This window comes from Gallinula chloropus (genome assembly GCF_964237585.1).
Source record: "Gallinula chloropus genome assembly, chromosome: 6".
NCBI classification, from domain to species: Eukaryota; Metazoa; Chordata; class Aves; order Gruiformes; family Rallidae; genus Gallinula; species Gallinula chloropus.
Window position 1 is genome coordinate 2,098,056 of NC_140091.1, and position 14,939 is coordinate 2,112,994.

A 14,939-nucleotide genomic window follows, 5' to 3' on the forward strand; every position below is an offset into this window, starting at 1 on the left:
CTGGAAGGTGATTTGATAGTTCACAGGAAATTGTGACATCATTTCATACCACAAAGTAGGGAAATCCTAACACCGAATTAAAGCCTTCATTAGGGTAACTCTCCATTACTATCATCTCATTTACAGCCCTTACAGATCTGGCTAATTATAAACTTGAAGAAAAAAATCTTTGACTGATTAACTGTGCAGCTAGTACGTGCTGGGAGTGAACAGGCACCTTACCAGCACTTAGTCTGGGTATGATAAACCAGGCAGTGATTTATCCCTGCCAGCAAAGGTTGGAATTTCAAACACCCCCCCCACCATATTTTGTCCCTCAAGACGTTGCAAGTTGTTTCAATATGGAAAACTGGCATAAAGGACTCAAGCTAAACTTTCCCAATACCTTCTCAAAAAAAATTTATGAGACTTTAAAAATGTTCTGCCATTCAGTTATGAAAAGGTTTCCATGGAAACTGTCATGCAACAGGACTTTTTGCTATAAACACACTTACTGAAGTGCCTGACTTGTGCATGTTCGGTCTGTTTTCATGGGCAGCAAAAAAATACAGCCCTAAACTGTCCCCCTCCTGATGCCCAGGTTCTCTGGCTGAGGGTACGGCAGTAACACGTCTTGACCTGGCTCTGGAGATGTCCTCAGTTAAGCTGCAGTGGAAATAAACACACTCGATGATCTTAAAGGTCTTTTCCAACCTTGTGATTCTCTGAAGTTCATATTATTTGCTGGGAACTGGATCATATAATTTAGTTACCCTTTAATATCTCCCAGTTGCATGGGATTTGCATACATCACACCAAGAGAATTGATGTTAGGGAGCAAATTATTTATTGCAGTGTCAGGAAGTTGGAAAAGAAGGATGCTAAAACTATTGGACCACGCTCCCGGTTTCCTGCCGTTCTCAGTGCCAACCTGTCCCAGTGTCTGCCTGATTTCATGAACTCTGGGTGCAGTGGAAGAGTTTTAAAAATAGAAAAAACCCATCTAAGTTGACCAAACTGGAAATATTTTGCATTTTAATCCCAGGCTGGCCTGTTGTTCAACCAGTGTGATACCACCTGTGTTTACAGCCGGTTCCCGAAGAGCTTTGGCCTGGCAGCACCACCTCTTCTTGTGTGGTTCTTCCTGCAGCCGTGATGCTTGTAGGGAGCGCTGACTTGACAGTCTGGGGTTGTTCCCTTTGTCCCTGGAGCTGTTGCACTCGGGGGTCGTTGCCAGGTGGAGGGTGGGGTACAGAAGTTCTTGTGCTCTGCTTTCTGGCCACCAGTTGCTCTTCCTCTCCATCGCTCTTCTTTGTTCCATTAGCAGTGAGGGCAGGGCCTGTGCTCCTTCAGGCAGCGCTCCCAGCAGCCAATGGTTTTGCCAGTGTCAGCTATGAAAATGTAGGATAAACAGGAACGGAGCAGAATTGTTCCTGCTGGCTCCCAGCTGCTGAGAGCAGTGCCACCTCCAGCCACCACTGCCGAAACCAGGGATAACAACGGGGTGTTTTCTTTTCCCCAGAGGTTGGACAAGGCTGCTGTGATTCATCTGTGAGCTGAAGGCAAAGCTTCCAGATCTAACGTGTGTTCCAGCTCTGCCATCACATTTGCACTTCTCCGCTCAGGCCACCAGTATCACTAACTGGTATCGGCTGCCACTTCCTGATGGGCATAGAATTCTGTTGCATGATGGCCAAAGCCTCCATTACTTAAAGGAAACTTTTATACTTCATTTATTTTCCTTAATATCAGCTCAGCTGTTCACTGAAGATCCCACTGGCAGTTTGCAGAACAGAGGCAGGCATGAGGAAGCCTTTGCCAGGAGCGGTGCAGTACACGTAGCGCAGGCTGGGACTCACTTTGGAAACTCCTGCTCACACACAGTGTCTGATACGCTCTGAATTTCAGCCAGTTCAGCCTCCTTTGGGTTCCCAGAGTGAGGGTCTGCACAGCCCAGACCCCAAAAAGCACAAGCCAAACAGCAATACAAAGGGTGCTGAGACAGGGGAGCATCAGGCTTCCCTATGGAGACAAAACCAGCAGTGCTTCTGTGCCTGCGCTGGCAGACGTACCAGCTGCGTTTGGCACTTGGCTAACGAAGCCGGGGTTGGAGGACTTCACTCTTGGACTTGAGTGTCTAAATTCCACTGTAGCCTTGGCTTCAGAAGCACAAGCCCTTCTGGGCCAAGGTCCTTCCGTGACTCAGTTCAGAGCACGTAAAATAGAGAAAATAATTACCCCTCATGGCACAGAACCGCTGCAAGGAAGCTGTAGGAAATACTTCATGGCGCTTACATCTGTCTGTCTGAGGCTGGGTCCATGGCGAAGGGGGGGACATACACCAAAACAACCCCACAGTTACCCCATTAACTGCTGCAGGAATTGATATTCCAAACATCACTGAAAGCCTGGTGCAGGCTCCTTTGAAAGTCCCAGCCATAGCTGGGGTTTGCTTTAAAAACCAACTGAAATGGGTAGCTAAGAGCTATGAATGCTGCAAATCCATCTTCATACAGCCTTCTGGGTTACCAGCACTCGCTTAACTCCATCCAGGACTTCTGCATCCTCTCCCCTACCTCCTCTTCTGTATTTACTGCCAGCTGACTGCTGTAATTTGTACTCTGACAAATGCACTTTCTCTCCTCATTGCTGTTTCTGGGGCACTTTACAGAGTGAAGCCCCTGAAAGCCAGAGCCCTCGTTTTTGCCCAGTTATAGTCACAAGTCCTGCTGCACACGTGAACATCTCACGAATTCTCATCCCTCTCCTCTCCCATTGCCAAGGGCAAGGGTAAAGGTAACGATTTCATGGCTTAAGTGGCCTTATAAAACGTTCCCTATCATGCTCCTCTTTCCAAATCACATTTTTTTTATCAAGGTGATAATGTAAACAGATTTAAGAAGCGTTTCAGTTCATTTTCAAGCAGTATATTCCAAATGTGTAATGAAGCTTTATCTGGCTGGAGGACCAGCTTGTTAGAGGAGAAATCAATTCCCTTCACAGCTCTCCAATACTGAAAGCTTTAAGTCAGTTTAACGTTTGTGAGCACAAACCAAAGGCAACACTCATTTCAGGACTGGTTCTGGAAGAATGAGAGGAAACCTACAGGAAATCAACACAGCTGAAGTTAAAAGATGAAACAAGAGGAGAGGCTGTAAAGCGTGTACCAGTTGGAGGGAGGGAGGGAGGATACAGGGTGTGAGCCCGTCGGGCAGATAACTGCCCAGTTTATGAGCTTGCTCCTCAGTTAATACTGGGGAGGGAAGGCCGTGGCAGCAGCCTGGGCCATAAAAGGGGAAGAGCTCGATAACATCCCCGTTCCCTCCTTTATCAGGATTATTTTAAAATGAACAATAGTATCTTTACAGCATTACGTCTGTTCCTGCTGGGACAAGGTTAGCTGTCGGCACTTGACGTTGTGACTTGGCTCACCTCTCGATCCATGGTTTTCCTTTAATTACTCCTTAACAGCAAGAGCTCTGCCTCTTCTCACTACTCCGAGTTTACACAAGGTTGTCTGGACCCCACGAATCAAGCGCAGTTTGTGTGTCCTAGAACAAAAGCAGCAGCGAGGTGCAGCTCTACCGAACCTTGGGAAGGTAAAAAACAAGGGGGGGGGGGGTTGATGGGTGCAACTTTTTAGGAGCTGTTTAGAGAGAAGCAGAACGCTCACCCCTATTTCTGGCAGGGCTGCAGCAGAGAGCACTGCAAGAAGCTGCTGCCTGGCTGGGCATTTTAACAGCAGCAAAAAAAACCCCTCCCCCCTGGAACTGTATTGTAGTCAAGAGAGTAACTGATCCCATCACACTTCACGTGTTACTCTCAGATAGATTCTGAACAAACCCGATTTCTCCCACTATAAAGAAGCAGTACAGGCTGTGCCAGGGGGGTTAATACCTGTACATGTCAACCTGAGGGTAACGCACCACAATTTCATTAGGGCCAGACTTAACAACTGGCTTCTCACTACAAACATGCTCCACAGCCTTACCTGGTTTAAATTAACACCAACACCAGAGCAGGCAGGCAAGTGCCAGTCAAGTCCAAGGTGTGCTCTTCTTTATTTCAGTTTGCATGATTTTATACCCAGGGAAACTGTTCTAACCTTGCTTGACGTAAGGAATGATAGCTGGGGAGCAAGTACTTGAGTTCAAGAACTCGTGCTCCACAGAGAGATTCCTTCCTATGCACGTGGAGGGCTGAAATACAATTTAAATTCCGATTTAAATTCCGCTTTGCAGGTCAGTAACTTCCCGGGAGACGCCTGTCATGTGGCAACAGCACTTGGCTGACTTCAGCTCCTGTGCTGCACACACGGGTCTGAACAAATGAAGCCCTGGCCAGAGCTTCAAATCCCATTTACCTCTGAATTTTAGGGAGAACAACCTCTGAGTTCAGGAGCCCATCTCATCGGATGTTTGGCATGAACAGTTGCTGTGCCATACGTACAGCTGAGCAGCAGAGACCCAAACAACAGGCTTGGTGACGCTGTGGTGGCTGGCTGCTTCCAGAAGTGTTCATTTCCCAACTCATGACCAACAGGCTAAAAAATAACCCCTCAACAAACCCAACCCAGCAAGCTTTAAAACACACATCAATACCGTCACTTGTAGGTACAGGTTAGACCTTCCCAGTCTGTTTATAAAACCACAAGGAACCTGGCCAAATGTTTCCCCCTGTTAACACTCATTCAGGCAGAAAATGCAAGGAAACTGAGGCAGAACGACTTCGATCTAGGCAGTTACCCACAGAGCTATACTTTATATACAGTTTATTTCACTAGGGATTTTAATTTTATACATAGTATAAAGGGGTATCCTGATATCACACGTATAGTTATTTTACTGTACTGTTTAAGAACCAATTTTTTACATAATACAGTATTAAGTACCATATTAATTAAAACAAATGTGTTTTTTTTTAAAAACCCTACATATAAATGGATGTTTATCATATGCACAGTGCAAGAATGGTTGTTTTTATATCATTGTAATCACAAAATGTGAATCTAAAATACAACACTCTGATTTAAAACTAATTTATAATTAGGATGCTCCGTGTTGTAGCCAGGTTGATTAATCCTTGTTTGAATTACCAAGCAATGTTAAAATTCCAGCCAAACAGCAGCAGCTTCAAATTACCATTTCAGAATGATACCTTCCACAGTAACCCCACTTTTCCAAACCACTGGTTCATCCCTCCTCCTGAGTGTGACAGTGTCCTAAGGCGACAGATTTAATTCAGAATTATCTGGTGGCTAATGCTAAGTCAATTCTTTATTACTTCCACACAGGAAACCTTTCAGGATGATGGAAGAGGTAAAGATGGGAGGTTTGTGGGCAGAATTCTCTGGATTTTAGTAACAGGAGGACGGGATTTCTCCTCTGCAAATAGGAAGGAAATACTGCAATAGAAATCAGGTTGGAATATTTACAGGAAACAATAGTGGAAAAGAAAGTATTCCCAATGTAAACACGTCAGAAAGGACTTCTTCATTTTCCCTTTTGCAGAGCGGGGCAGCAGATGAGTATCAGCTAATAAGAACCAGATGTCTTCCTGGGAAGAACCGCTTCACCATCACAGAATATATGTGGCAGTTGTGGAGAATTGCTAACATGTTTTCTTCTCCCCTCCCTCCCCACCCCCTCACCTCCCCCCCCCCCCCCCCCCAAAAGTTTCAAGTTCAATAAATAGTAGAAAAATAATCCTTTACTTAAAAATCTTGAGATGCATTGTCCCAGGTTCCACACAGCGATCGGCGGAGCAGTGAGCTTTCTACGCGCAAAACCAACCGCGGATGCACCAACAGCCTTTCCCCCCCTTCCCTTCCCTCCCCTCCCCGCCTCTGTCTGGCACTTTTTTAGTCTTCAGCTGCACAGATTTCTGCTCTTCCAGTTAAGGAAACCAAATCATCTCTGGCTCTTTTAAACTCGCTCTCCCCTCTTGGCTCAGCGTTAACAGGGCTCCCAAAGCTTCGACTGCTGTATAAACTCATGTCCCTGTTTTTGGAGGTCTAACGTGCCTCCCGCTCCATTTTATTAAATGTTATGGCAGGTCCATTCATCAAGCACATTTCCCTTCCTTCTCAGAGCCAACCTTACATTCCTACAGATGGAAAGCTCTTACACCTAACAGTTTTACCCTGGGAAGTGACAGTGACATCGTTCCTGGTGAAAAGCGCAGACACAGAGCTGCGCGGCGCTGCCCGGAGGGTCGTTGGGCCACCACTTCATTAGCACTCCGCATCCACAGTGTGTACCGTGACCGCCGCCTGTAAATGGTGGCTGTGGTGAAGAGTTGGGTGGTGCAGCCGGTAGTGGTGGAACTTGTGACTCAACAGGGCAGCTGTCTGAGGTGGAGTGTCCAGGTCTAAGTCTTCGTCGTGGTTTCCAACGTCAACGCCGGCCGACAGCGGGTCGTTATTGCACGGAGGGTTTTCGCTGTCTTCCTGAGGACTCATAGTGCTGTAGCCTAGGAAATAAACAGGCAGGGCTAAGGATGCAAAGCAGGACTAAAAGGTCAGTATTCCACAGTGCTGAGTGCTTCCTGGGATCAGACACAGCCAGTCCTTTACAGAGAACAGAGCAATTCATTTCCTTTAATTAATAGGAAAAGAAAACCACCAAGGCTGTCCTCTCCTGGAAGTTCCTAATGGATCCCTTTCCCTATCACCATCAGTGTTTACAAACTTTGGAGACCTCTGGTCTGTACCGCCCTGAACAGTAAAAACAATCACTCCTTCCCCTGTTTGTCCTGGCAGAATCGCCAGCACTGATTTGAAAAAGAAAACCTAATGGATTTTAGTGGGTTTTTTTTCTGGTGTGGCATTATCTTTTAGGATATTATTGGGATTTTTAAAACCAGACAAAAAATAGGCAGGACCCACTGCCATTACCTCTGCTCCTATCCAACCCTATCTTGCCTAGGAAGGATCACCAGCTGTCGAGCCTGGAAGCAGCAGAACTTCTTCACATCATCTCATCATACAATCACAGTATTGTCTTAAGAGCGCACTTTTCACCCGTGGGGTCTGTTTGCAGAACCCAAGCACATGGTTTTAATGCTGGTGATCAGTAAAAAACAATAATCTATTGAATACACATGGAAGAGTTTCACACAGCAGGTCCACTGAGCCAGATACTACTGGTATTTCCAGGTACATATCGCTCAGGTTTTTGGCTTCAGACACCTAAAAAGTGTGTTTAAAATAGCCAGTTCTGTACCCAAAGCTGGTTCTTGTTTCCCATGGTCTGTCATGGTTTCTAGCTGGCAGAGAGGAATCAGGGAAGACTGGGTTGAAAAAGGTGGAATGACACAAATGCACGTTTCAGGAATATTGCACAGTTACCATGCTACCCCTACACACCAACTAGAAGGATGGGAAGGATTTGTGAGTACCACAAGAAACAGAGCAACAGGAGCATTAGTTGGGCAAATCTGCCTGAGCAGAGGTAGCGTGGCCCCAAATCCAGGGTAATTCCTCCCAGAGCAAGACTGTCCTCAGACATCTGATCATCCACATCCCAAAGCTTTGGCCCTCAGATTTCCCAGCCCTCAGCAATTCCATTAGCGCAACCATCGCCTTAATAATTGAGCAGGTCTGCTGTAACAGACCCAGCCGCTGCGGCACGCAGCCAGAGCTGACATCTGCGCCAGGCTGCCTTGTCTAGCTCTCCTCTTCATTTATATTAAGCCTCCTCATGAGTCAACAGCATGACACCCTTCTAAGGGCTTTCAAGATTTAAGATGGCTTAGTCTGAGATGTGTTGAAATTCCCTGAACCTGAACAGGGCTGAAGTGTGTGTGTGTGGCAAACACATGCAGCTGAATTCCATTGGTTGCTGTATATGTCCATAGTTAGTGTTGGCCATAACTCGCTTAAAGGTGACAGCAGATGTCCTCTGTGGTGGTGGCATGGGCTGTGTGCAGCAGAGAGCTCAGGAGGCACCCGACACATCAGTCTCTAAATCCACATTTGCTTCGCCCTGGCAAACGCAGGTGCCCAGCGCACGCTGTAGCGCTTTATGGATGAGTGTTACGCATGACGTACGTGTCAAAGAGCAGAGCAGCACAGATGCTGACAGGACTGAGAGACACTGCCCTCTCCTGTGAGTGGGAGAGGTCCATTACCTCAGCTGAACATCTAGACTGTTAGGGCTGGCAATAGAAAAGTGTGTGGTGAATGTAGTACCAGTCTGACCTCTGGTCACCCAGTGGAGCCGGCAGAACCCAGGCTCAGATGGGGAACTTGGCATTTAGTGGCTGCTGTTCTGCTGCTGGGGCAAAACCAGCTCCCTCACTGGACAGTATCTTCTGCCGAAGGGTGTCAGCACTGTTTAACTGCGAAGCAGTGAGGAGCAAAGCTTTCTGGTTTGTTTTGGCTTGGTTTTGGCAGCCTCATGGGCCACGTGCCAGCTGTCTGAAGCAAAGGGAGTAACCACAGTCATTAACCTGGGGGCAGGGCAGGAGTTGAAGGACTTACCGTGGTCACTCTCTGTTCCCGATCGCCCCCAGTACCGGCGTCTGCGTTCTGGGCTGTGGGCGTGCCGCTCTATGACCGCTGCTATGAACCGCGTGTTGCTGACTGGGAGAGAGAAAGAAACAGAGCGGGGTTGAAGGAAGAGAATTAGATCAGTGGGACAAACCAGGCGCAGGGGAACAGGCTTTTTGCAAACTAATTCTGCTCAGAAATCACGTCTAAGGTGGCTGTGAGTGACAGGGGAGCAGGAGGGGAGAGATGTGTTTCAGTGTGGAATAGATCGAGATCCAGTTGAACTCATTCACTTCATCTGCTCCGATTAATGGAAGTTGGAGAGTTACTGGGTCAGCGCTGAGTTATCAGTGGCAGCACTGAGAGGCAGCTCAAAGCAGTAGCTGGAACCCACGGAACTCTGGTGTGATTATTTTTCAGTCTTTGAGTGTTGACATGGGCATCGTTTCGGTTGTGGTTTAGTGAGGGCCCAGAGACAGGGATCTGCTCGGCCTCGGGAGCTCTCCCTGAGTTCGGGTGCATCGTACAGTGCACCAGCAGCATGTGCAACCTGCCAGTGTCACATGGAGAAGCACAAGCCACCCAAATCAACACCAGTGAGGTTTGCTGCCATGTTTGCTGAATGCCATGCCAGACTCAGCTTCTGCTCCCCAAGGCTGACCTTGGGTCAGAGTTTCTATGCCCTGTACCAGCACGACTGCGATTTTTAAGGTGATCAGAGCTATTTGTGGCAGTGGTCCATGCGGTGGGTAAGGGGCAGACCTGCACACCTCCTCAGGATCACTCTTTTCAAAGAAAGAAATGTGAATTCTCAGCCTGAGACTGAAGAAGCACTGGCAGTGACAGTGACCATTGCTCAGCACAGGGCTTCCTCAGGTATTTTTAATTCTAGTGTATCAAAACTAATTCTAGTGTATCATTTCATCTGACTTCTTTCACTGTGGAGTGCTTTGGTACTTACTGATTCCTCTGTCCTCGTGGCTGTCGTCGTCTCTCTCGTCCCTATCATTTTCCAGGTTCGACATACGCACTGACATTTCTACACACCATTACAAACAGAAAAATGCAACTGTTAAGAGAAAAATTTGGGATCATCTTACTAAGGGCCATCACCCTGGGAACCCAGCGGAAGCACCTGGTGCTGCTGTGTGAGGAGACGCAGCCTGAGCTTGGTGTGCTCTTGTTCCAAGATAGATGGGGCTTGGGATGCTAGGAGAATGGATACCCTACCTCTCCCTGCAAGGAACAGGCTTCAAAGTGTTGAAAGTGTGAACTGATTCAAAACAGAGACAGGGTATAATCTACTCTAGGGGCAATTAGCCCTGATTGCACTCTGTGCCTTCTTATCAGTGTCCTTTACTCCCAAGCACAGCTCTGTCTCTCTGACTTGGGCGGTGTCCTGGTTTTGACTAGGATGGAGTTCATTTCTTTTCTAACAGTGGATGGAATGTTGTGGTTGGGAGTTGGGACGAGCAGTGCTGACAGCACCCTGATGTTTCTAGTTGTTGCCAAGCAATCAAGGACTTCTCAGTTGTTCATATTTCCCTACAAACGAGAAGGGAGGGGATGCAGCCAGGACAGGTGACCCAAACTGGCCAAAGGGGGTATTCCACGCCAGTTATGTCATGCTCAGCATAAAGGGGGCTGGTGGGAGGAGGAGCAGGTGGCTCCGGGATGGGTGGTTTTGGGGATGGTCTGGTTTTTCAGGAGGGCTCTGGGCTGCATGGCCTGAGTTGTCTGGTTTGGTGAGAAACTGCATTGTGTATCACCAGTGTCACATACTTTTTTGCTATAAGGTCCTCTTACCATTGTTATATCTATCTTTCTGCTATTCTAGTCAACTCTCCTTATCCCAACCCACAAGGTTTTGGTTCCTTGGTTTGGGGTTTTTTTTTCCCTGTCCCTCCCCTCTCCCCCCCCCCCCCCCCCCAAATTCCCCCCCCCCACCTTTTCAAAGAACAAGGGACTGCATGGTGCTCAGCTCTCAGCTGGGGCAAAACCACAACAGGTGGGTTTATGGACTAGAACCAGGGAACCCAACAAAGGTCTTGCAAGTGGAAAGGGTGTGAAAACTGTAAGAGTCCCACAGAAGCACCACCACAGCCAGGGGCAGGAACACAGACAGGCCATTGGTGTGCTCCGAGGAGGTCTGGAGAGCTGTGAGGCTGGGCTTAGGTTAGCTCCAGACCAAGCGTAACTGCAGCTCCCCGAGAAGAGCCGCGCGTTAAGGGCAGGGGTTTGGGCAGGAGGGGGCAGCAGCACACAGACACCTGGGGGAACGGATCTGCTCTCCTAAGGGCTGGCACAAGGGAAACAAAACCAAGGGAAGACTCAGAGAATCACTTAGGTTGGAAGAGACCTTTAAGATCATGGAGTCCAACCACAGCCTAACTCTGCACAGCCCACCTCTAGACCATGTCCTCAAGCACTACATCTACAAGGTTTGGGATTAGTTTTGGTTGGTTGGGTTGTGGGTGTTTTTGGTTTTGTTGGGTTGCTGTGGTTTCTTTTTTCAATTCCCACCCAACTATTCCTCTCTCAAGAGTTATCAGCTCACCCTGTGCAGCCAAAGGTGACATGTGCTGGTGGCTCCTCCGATGGATCTGGTGCCGGTACGCGTACACTGCCAGGACAAGCACCATAATGCAGCCCATGATGCCTCCAGCCACAGGGCCGACTGGGGCACTTTTGATCATGTTCAGAGTGATGACCTCATCTCCTAAAGCAAACAGGATGAGAGAGGGGGAAAAACAACCCCGTAAATGATCTGCAGAAAGGTTTAAATCAACATCTTTGAAGGTCAGAGAAGGTTGTGAAGGCTTTCGGTGCACACCCAGGCAGCACACTTTAGACAGGAGGAGAAATTCAGAGAGGTACATCCTCAGGACAGGAATGGGCAGCACATACAGCACCCATCAACTTTAACAACTATCACAGAATTTTAGGGGTTGGAAGGGACCTCTAGAGCTTATCAGGTCCAACCCCCTGCCAAAGCAGGGTCCCTAGGACAGGGCACACAGGGCGGTGTCCAGACGGGGCTGGAATCTCTCCAGAGAAGGAGACTCCACACCCCCTGAGCAGCCTGTCCCAGGGCTCCCTCACCCTCACTGGGAAGAAGTTCTTCCTCAGATTGGGGGGAACTCCCTGTGCTCCAACTTGAGCCCATCGCCCCTTGTCCTGTCCCCACAGACCACTGAAAAGGGGCTGCCCATTTCCCCCTGCATCCCACCCTTCAGCTATTGATAACCACTGATCAGATCCCCTCTCAGGCTTCTTTTCTCACGGAATATAATGCCCCCACCAGGCCTGGTGTTACTGCTCTACTACCTGCTGCACTATTTATACTAATTCACTGCAAGCAGAAGAGAGGAACGTGTCATGTGCAGCGCACTGTGAGGCTGAAAACACACGTTCCTGGAGCCAACAGCTAAAAGCAGCTTCTGTTGAGCCAAGGCAGAGTTACCTATCGCTCCCAAGTCATCCACGTACGGGCTCTTCGCTCCCACAATGCCGCCGAAACATTCCTTCTGAGGGGCACAGTAGGACTTATCCAGATGGGTCTTCCCATCGCTGTCTACCATACACCACTCGCAGTCCAACACGCCGAAGCAATCCCTGGAAAGTAAAACCCAAAGACTTTACTTTCAAGTTCAGCACTTCTCCTCTGGCACAGCTCAGTCTGGTTTAGAACAGAGACAGAGGGAAGCCAAAATCACCCATAAACCGTCCCATGCATAATGTTTTGTCACTAAAACCTTCTCGTTAAGACGTTCAAGTAGCAGAAGGGAAGTTATACAGGGAAGCTGCATCTCCAGTGTGCACCTTCCAAGCCTGCCTTGGGTTTTATCTCCATCATTCAGCCTGAACAAAGGGGGAACTTCCTACTTGTAACTCCTCCAACAAGGCCTTTCTCAGCATGGCAAAGTCTGACTATGGTTCCAGCCTTTTCCTTCAATGCCCCGGAGCATGGAATAAAGGATTTGGGAAGTCTGGTCAGAGCACAACCTGCTCCAGCAATCTCAGTTCCCTGAAGACCATTCATAACTACCAAAAAATAAGCAGTAATAAAAAAATGGGCAGTAATAACTCATTCTGGCATCGTACTCTTTCTTTTTGTTCCCCCCACCCTTCTTTTTTCCTTTAAACACGTAAGGAAGAGCTGGTTTCACTCAGTTATCCCAGTACCACGGTGTATTTTGAGGGATGGAGGATGGCACTTTACCCGCTCTCTGTTCTCTGGCTGCACTGGGTGTTAATGCACTGTGGGAGAGCATCCTGCAGGCTGGGATCGATGGCAGTGAAGGTCATCGGCTCCTGATGAACCTCACAGCTCGGATTCCTGTATCAGGGCAAGAAGTAAAGCCTTGTATGATAAAGCCAGTCAAAGCACAACCAAAGACATCTTTTCTACCCATTACATTTAATCTGCTTAATGACACTGAAAGTGCTGTCTGTCCTTGCCTGTGTCACGGCTAAGTTCATATGAAGGAAGCAGTGATTTGGTTAATTAACTCATCACTGGCCCTTGTGCCCCAGGTTGGTTCTCACCTGCTCTCGGCGTTGGTGAGGTTGCCGGTACATTCGTTTACCTCCAGAGGACACTCACATGGGCACTCACATTCGTTCTGTTCCATTCTTCAGGGGCAGAAGACAGAGATAAAAACACATCAGACATCACAGCGTGACTTCAGCACACCCCTAACGGCAGTGCAGCATGGAGAAGGCTGTTGGGCAACCTTCCTTCTCCCCCCCAGCACACAAGGGATTGCTACAGTCTGCACTGGGACTGAGGACAATACAGTAATGGAGCCTCTCTGATTTGTTATCTGCAGTCCCAGGCTTAAACATGAGGGTCCTTCTTGCCAGTGCAACTTAACATAACGATGCTGGTGTGGGCAAAATCTGCAAGCACCAGGATGCCCTCGATGAAAAGCTACATTGATCCACGTAGAATCCTGGGTATCGATGTGCCAGAACAAAGGGTCTGGTCCACAGACAACTGCCCCTGCGGAACCATGTCTGTCACGGCAGTGACTGGCTTGACATCATCACCCAGCATAGAGAAATGTGTCAGGAAGAAACCACCCTGTGTTTTACCACAGTGAATGTACAGCAAAGGCTCCGAGGTATCCTGAGTCACCGTGCCCCTTACAGACAGCACAGGTAGAGTGAAGGTCTCACACTTTGCTTTTGCACTCCATGTTTTCTTTTAGCTTTGGAAATAAATGTGGTTTTACCCAATTTGAATTCAGGAGGAGGAAAGAAGTGAAGGCCTGGAGCAGGCTGTGCTCTTCCCACCTCCAGCTCACCTGTGGCAGTTGAGGCAGAGCCTGTCCACCATGCTGCAGGCACAGAACGCGAGCGAGTCGCAGGTCTCATTGACGATTCCCACGAAGGCGTTTGTGCCCGGGATCCTCGTCAGCCTGTACTTGGAGCAGTGGCTGCCGTGCACAAGGTTTGTCAGATCACCCTGGGGAAAAATAACTCATGTTACTGGTGCAGGAAGCAACCTGGATTTTAGGGAGTTGACAACTTTCCCCCTTCCTAGGAAACCTGCTGAGGAACACAGGAGTGCTGCCTTCATAAGGATAGAGGCTTTTAAAATTCTCCATCCACCTGACAACCCGGGTTCTGCACATCTTCCAAGGTGCTGCTGGGTGCAAGGACAGGGAAAACTAGCTTAGCTCAGAAACATCATGAGATGTGGCAGCAGCGTTGAGGCCAATATCCCACCAGCAGGTTACACTTCTCTGCTCAGCACCGCTCCTCTCCCCGTCCCCACGGTGCCAGCCACCGGTGACCTCTGCGAGAGGCTCTGCTGATGGGGAGGCACCACCACCACTTGCTAAGAACTTCCTGGCACGTGTACTATGAAAAACACCCCACAGCCCTGTGCAGCCATGACCCACTTGGTTTGCAGGCTCATTCCTGATTCCCTGTGTCCTGCTGCAGTTGGAAGGTTTTGCTCTGCACTACACAACTTCCTTTATAGCAATATACTTTCTTTTTTTGCTTTTCAAGTGAGGGGAAAATGTTTAAGCCTCCCTGACACAGCGTATTCTGACATTACTTTCAAATATCCTTGATGCTCGCTTCCCACCTTCTCCTCCCAGTAGTAATTGAAAAGTATTACATAGCGAGCAGCTTCTCCCACTGAGTTTAACATCTTTGGAGTAATTCTGCAGCGATCCTGCAAGGGCGGGTCTGCGATGGGGATTCAGAGCACAGCCAGAGACAATAGCCCTTGGCTCTGACCTCTCAGCACCAGAAGATGCTCACAGAAGACCTGCAGGGACTGCAGAGCATTCGCATCTCCAAAGACAGTGATACTCTGCAAGTTGTGTTTATTGGGTCACCTAGCTAAAGGATAAGTTATCAGAGACCTTTACTGCCCGTGGCACTGGTCGGAATTGGAAACCAGAAGTCAGGAGAGGATCCCAAGCAAAAAATCCCAACTACAGCTTGAAAC

At 48.5% G+C, this 14,939-nt stretch overlaps 1 protein-coding gene across 1 annotated transcript in view; it reads right to left on the minus strand.

Annotated features, from left to right (window-relative positions):
* Window positions 1-6,211: 6,211 nt before the first annotated feature.
* CACHD1 (cache domain containing 1) overlaps window positions 6,212-14,939 on the minus strand; it is a gene marked incomplete at both ends in the record, with an annotated part of 107,983 nt that continues 99,255 nt past the window's right edge. The window contains 8 exons of the mRNA XM_084266175.1: window positions 6,212-6,450; window positions 8,462-8,563; window positions 9,432-9,509; window positions 11,028-11,189; window positions 11,934-12,085; window positions 12,693-12,809; window positions 13,019-13,105; window positions 13,780-13,940. Of these exons, the coding sequence (XP_084122301.1) occupies window positions 6,212-6,450; window positions 8,462-8,563; window positions 9,432-9,509; window positions 11,028-11,189; window positions 11,934-12,085; window positions 12,693-12,809; window positions 13,019-13,105; window positions 13,780-13,940 (1,098 nt within the window). The remainder of the gene's footprint in view (window positions 6,451-8,461; window positions 8,564-9,431; window positions 9,510-11,027; window positions 11,190-11,933; window positions 12,086-12,692; window positions 12,810-13,018; window positions 13,106-13,779; window positions 13,941-14,939) is intronic.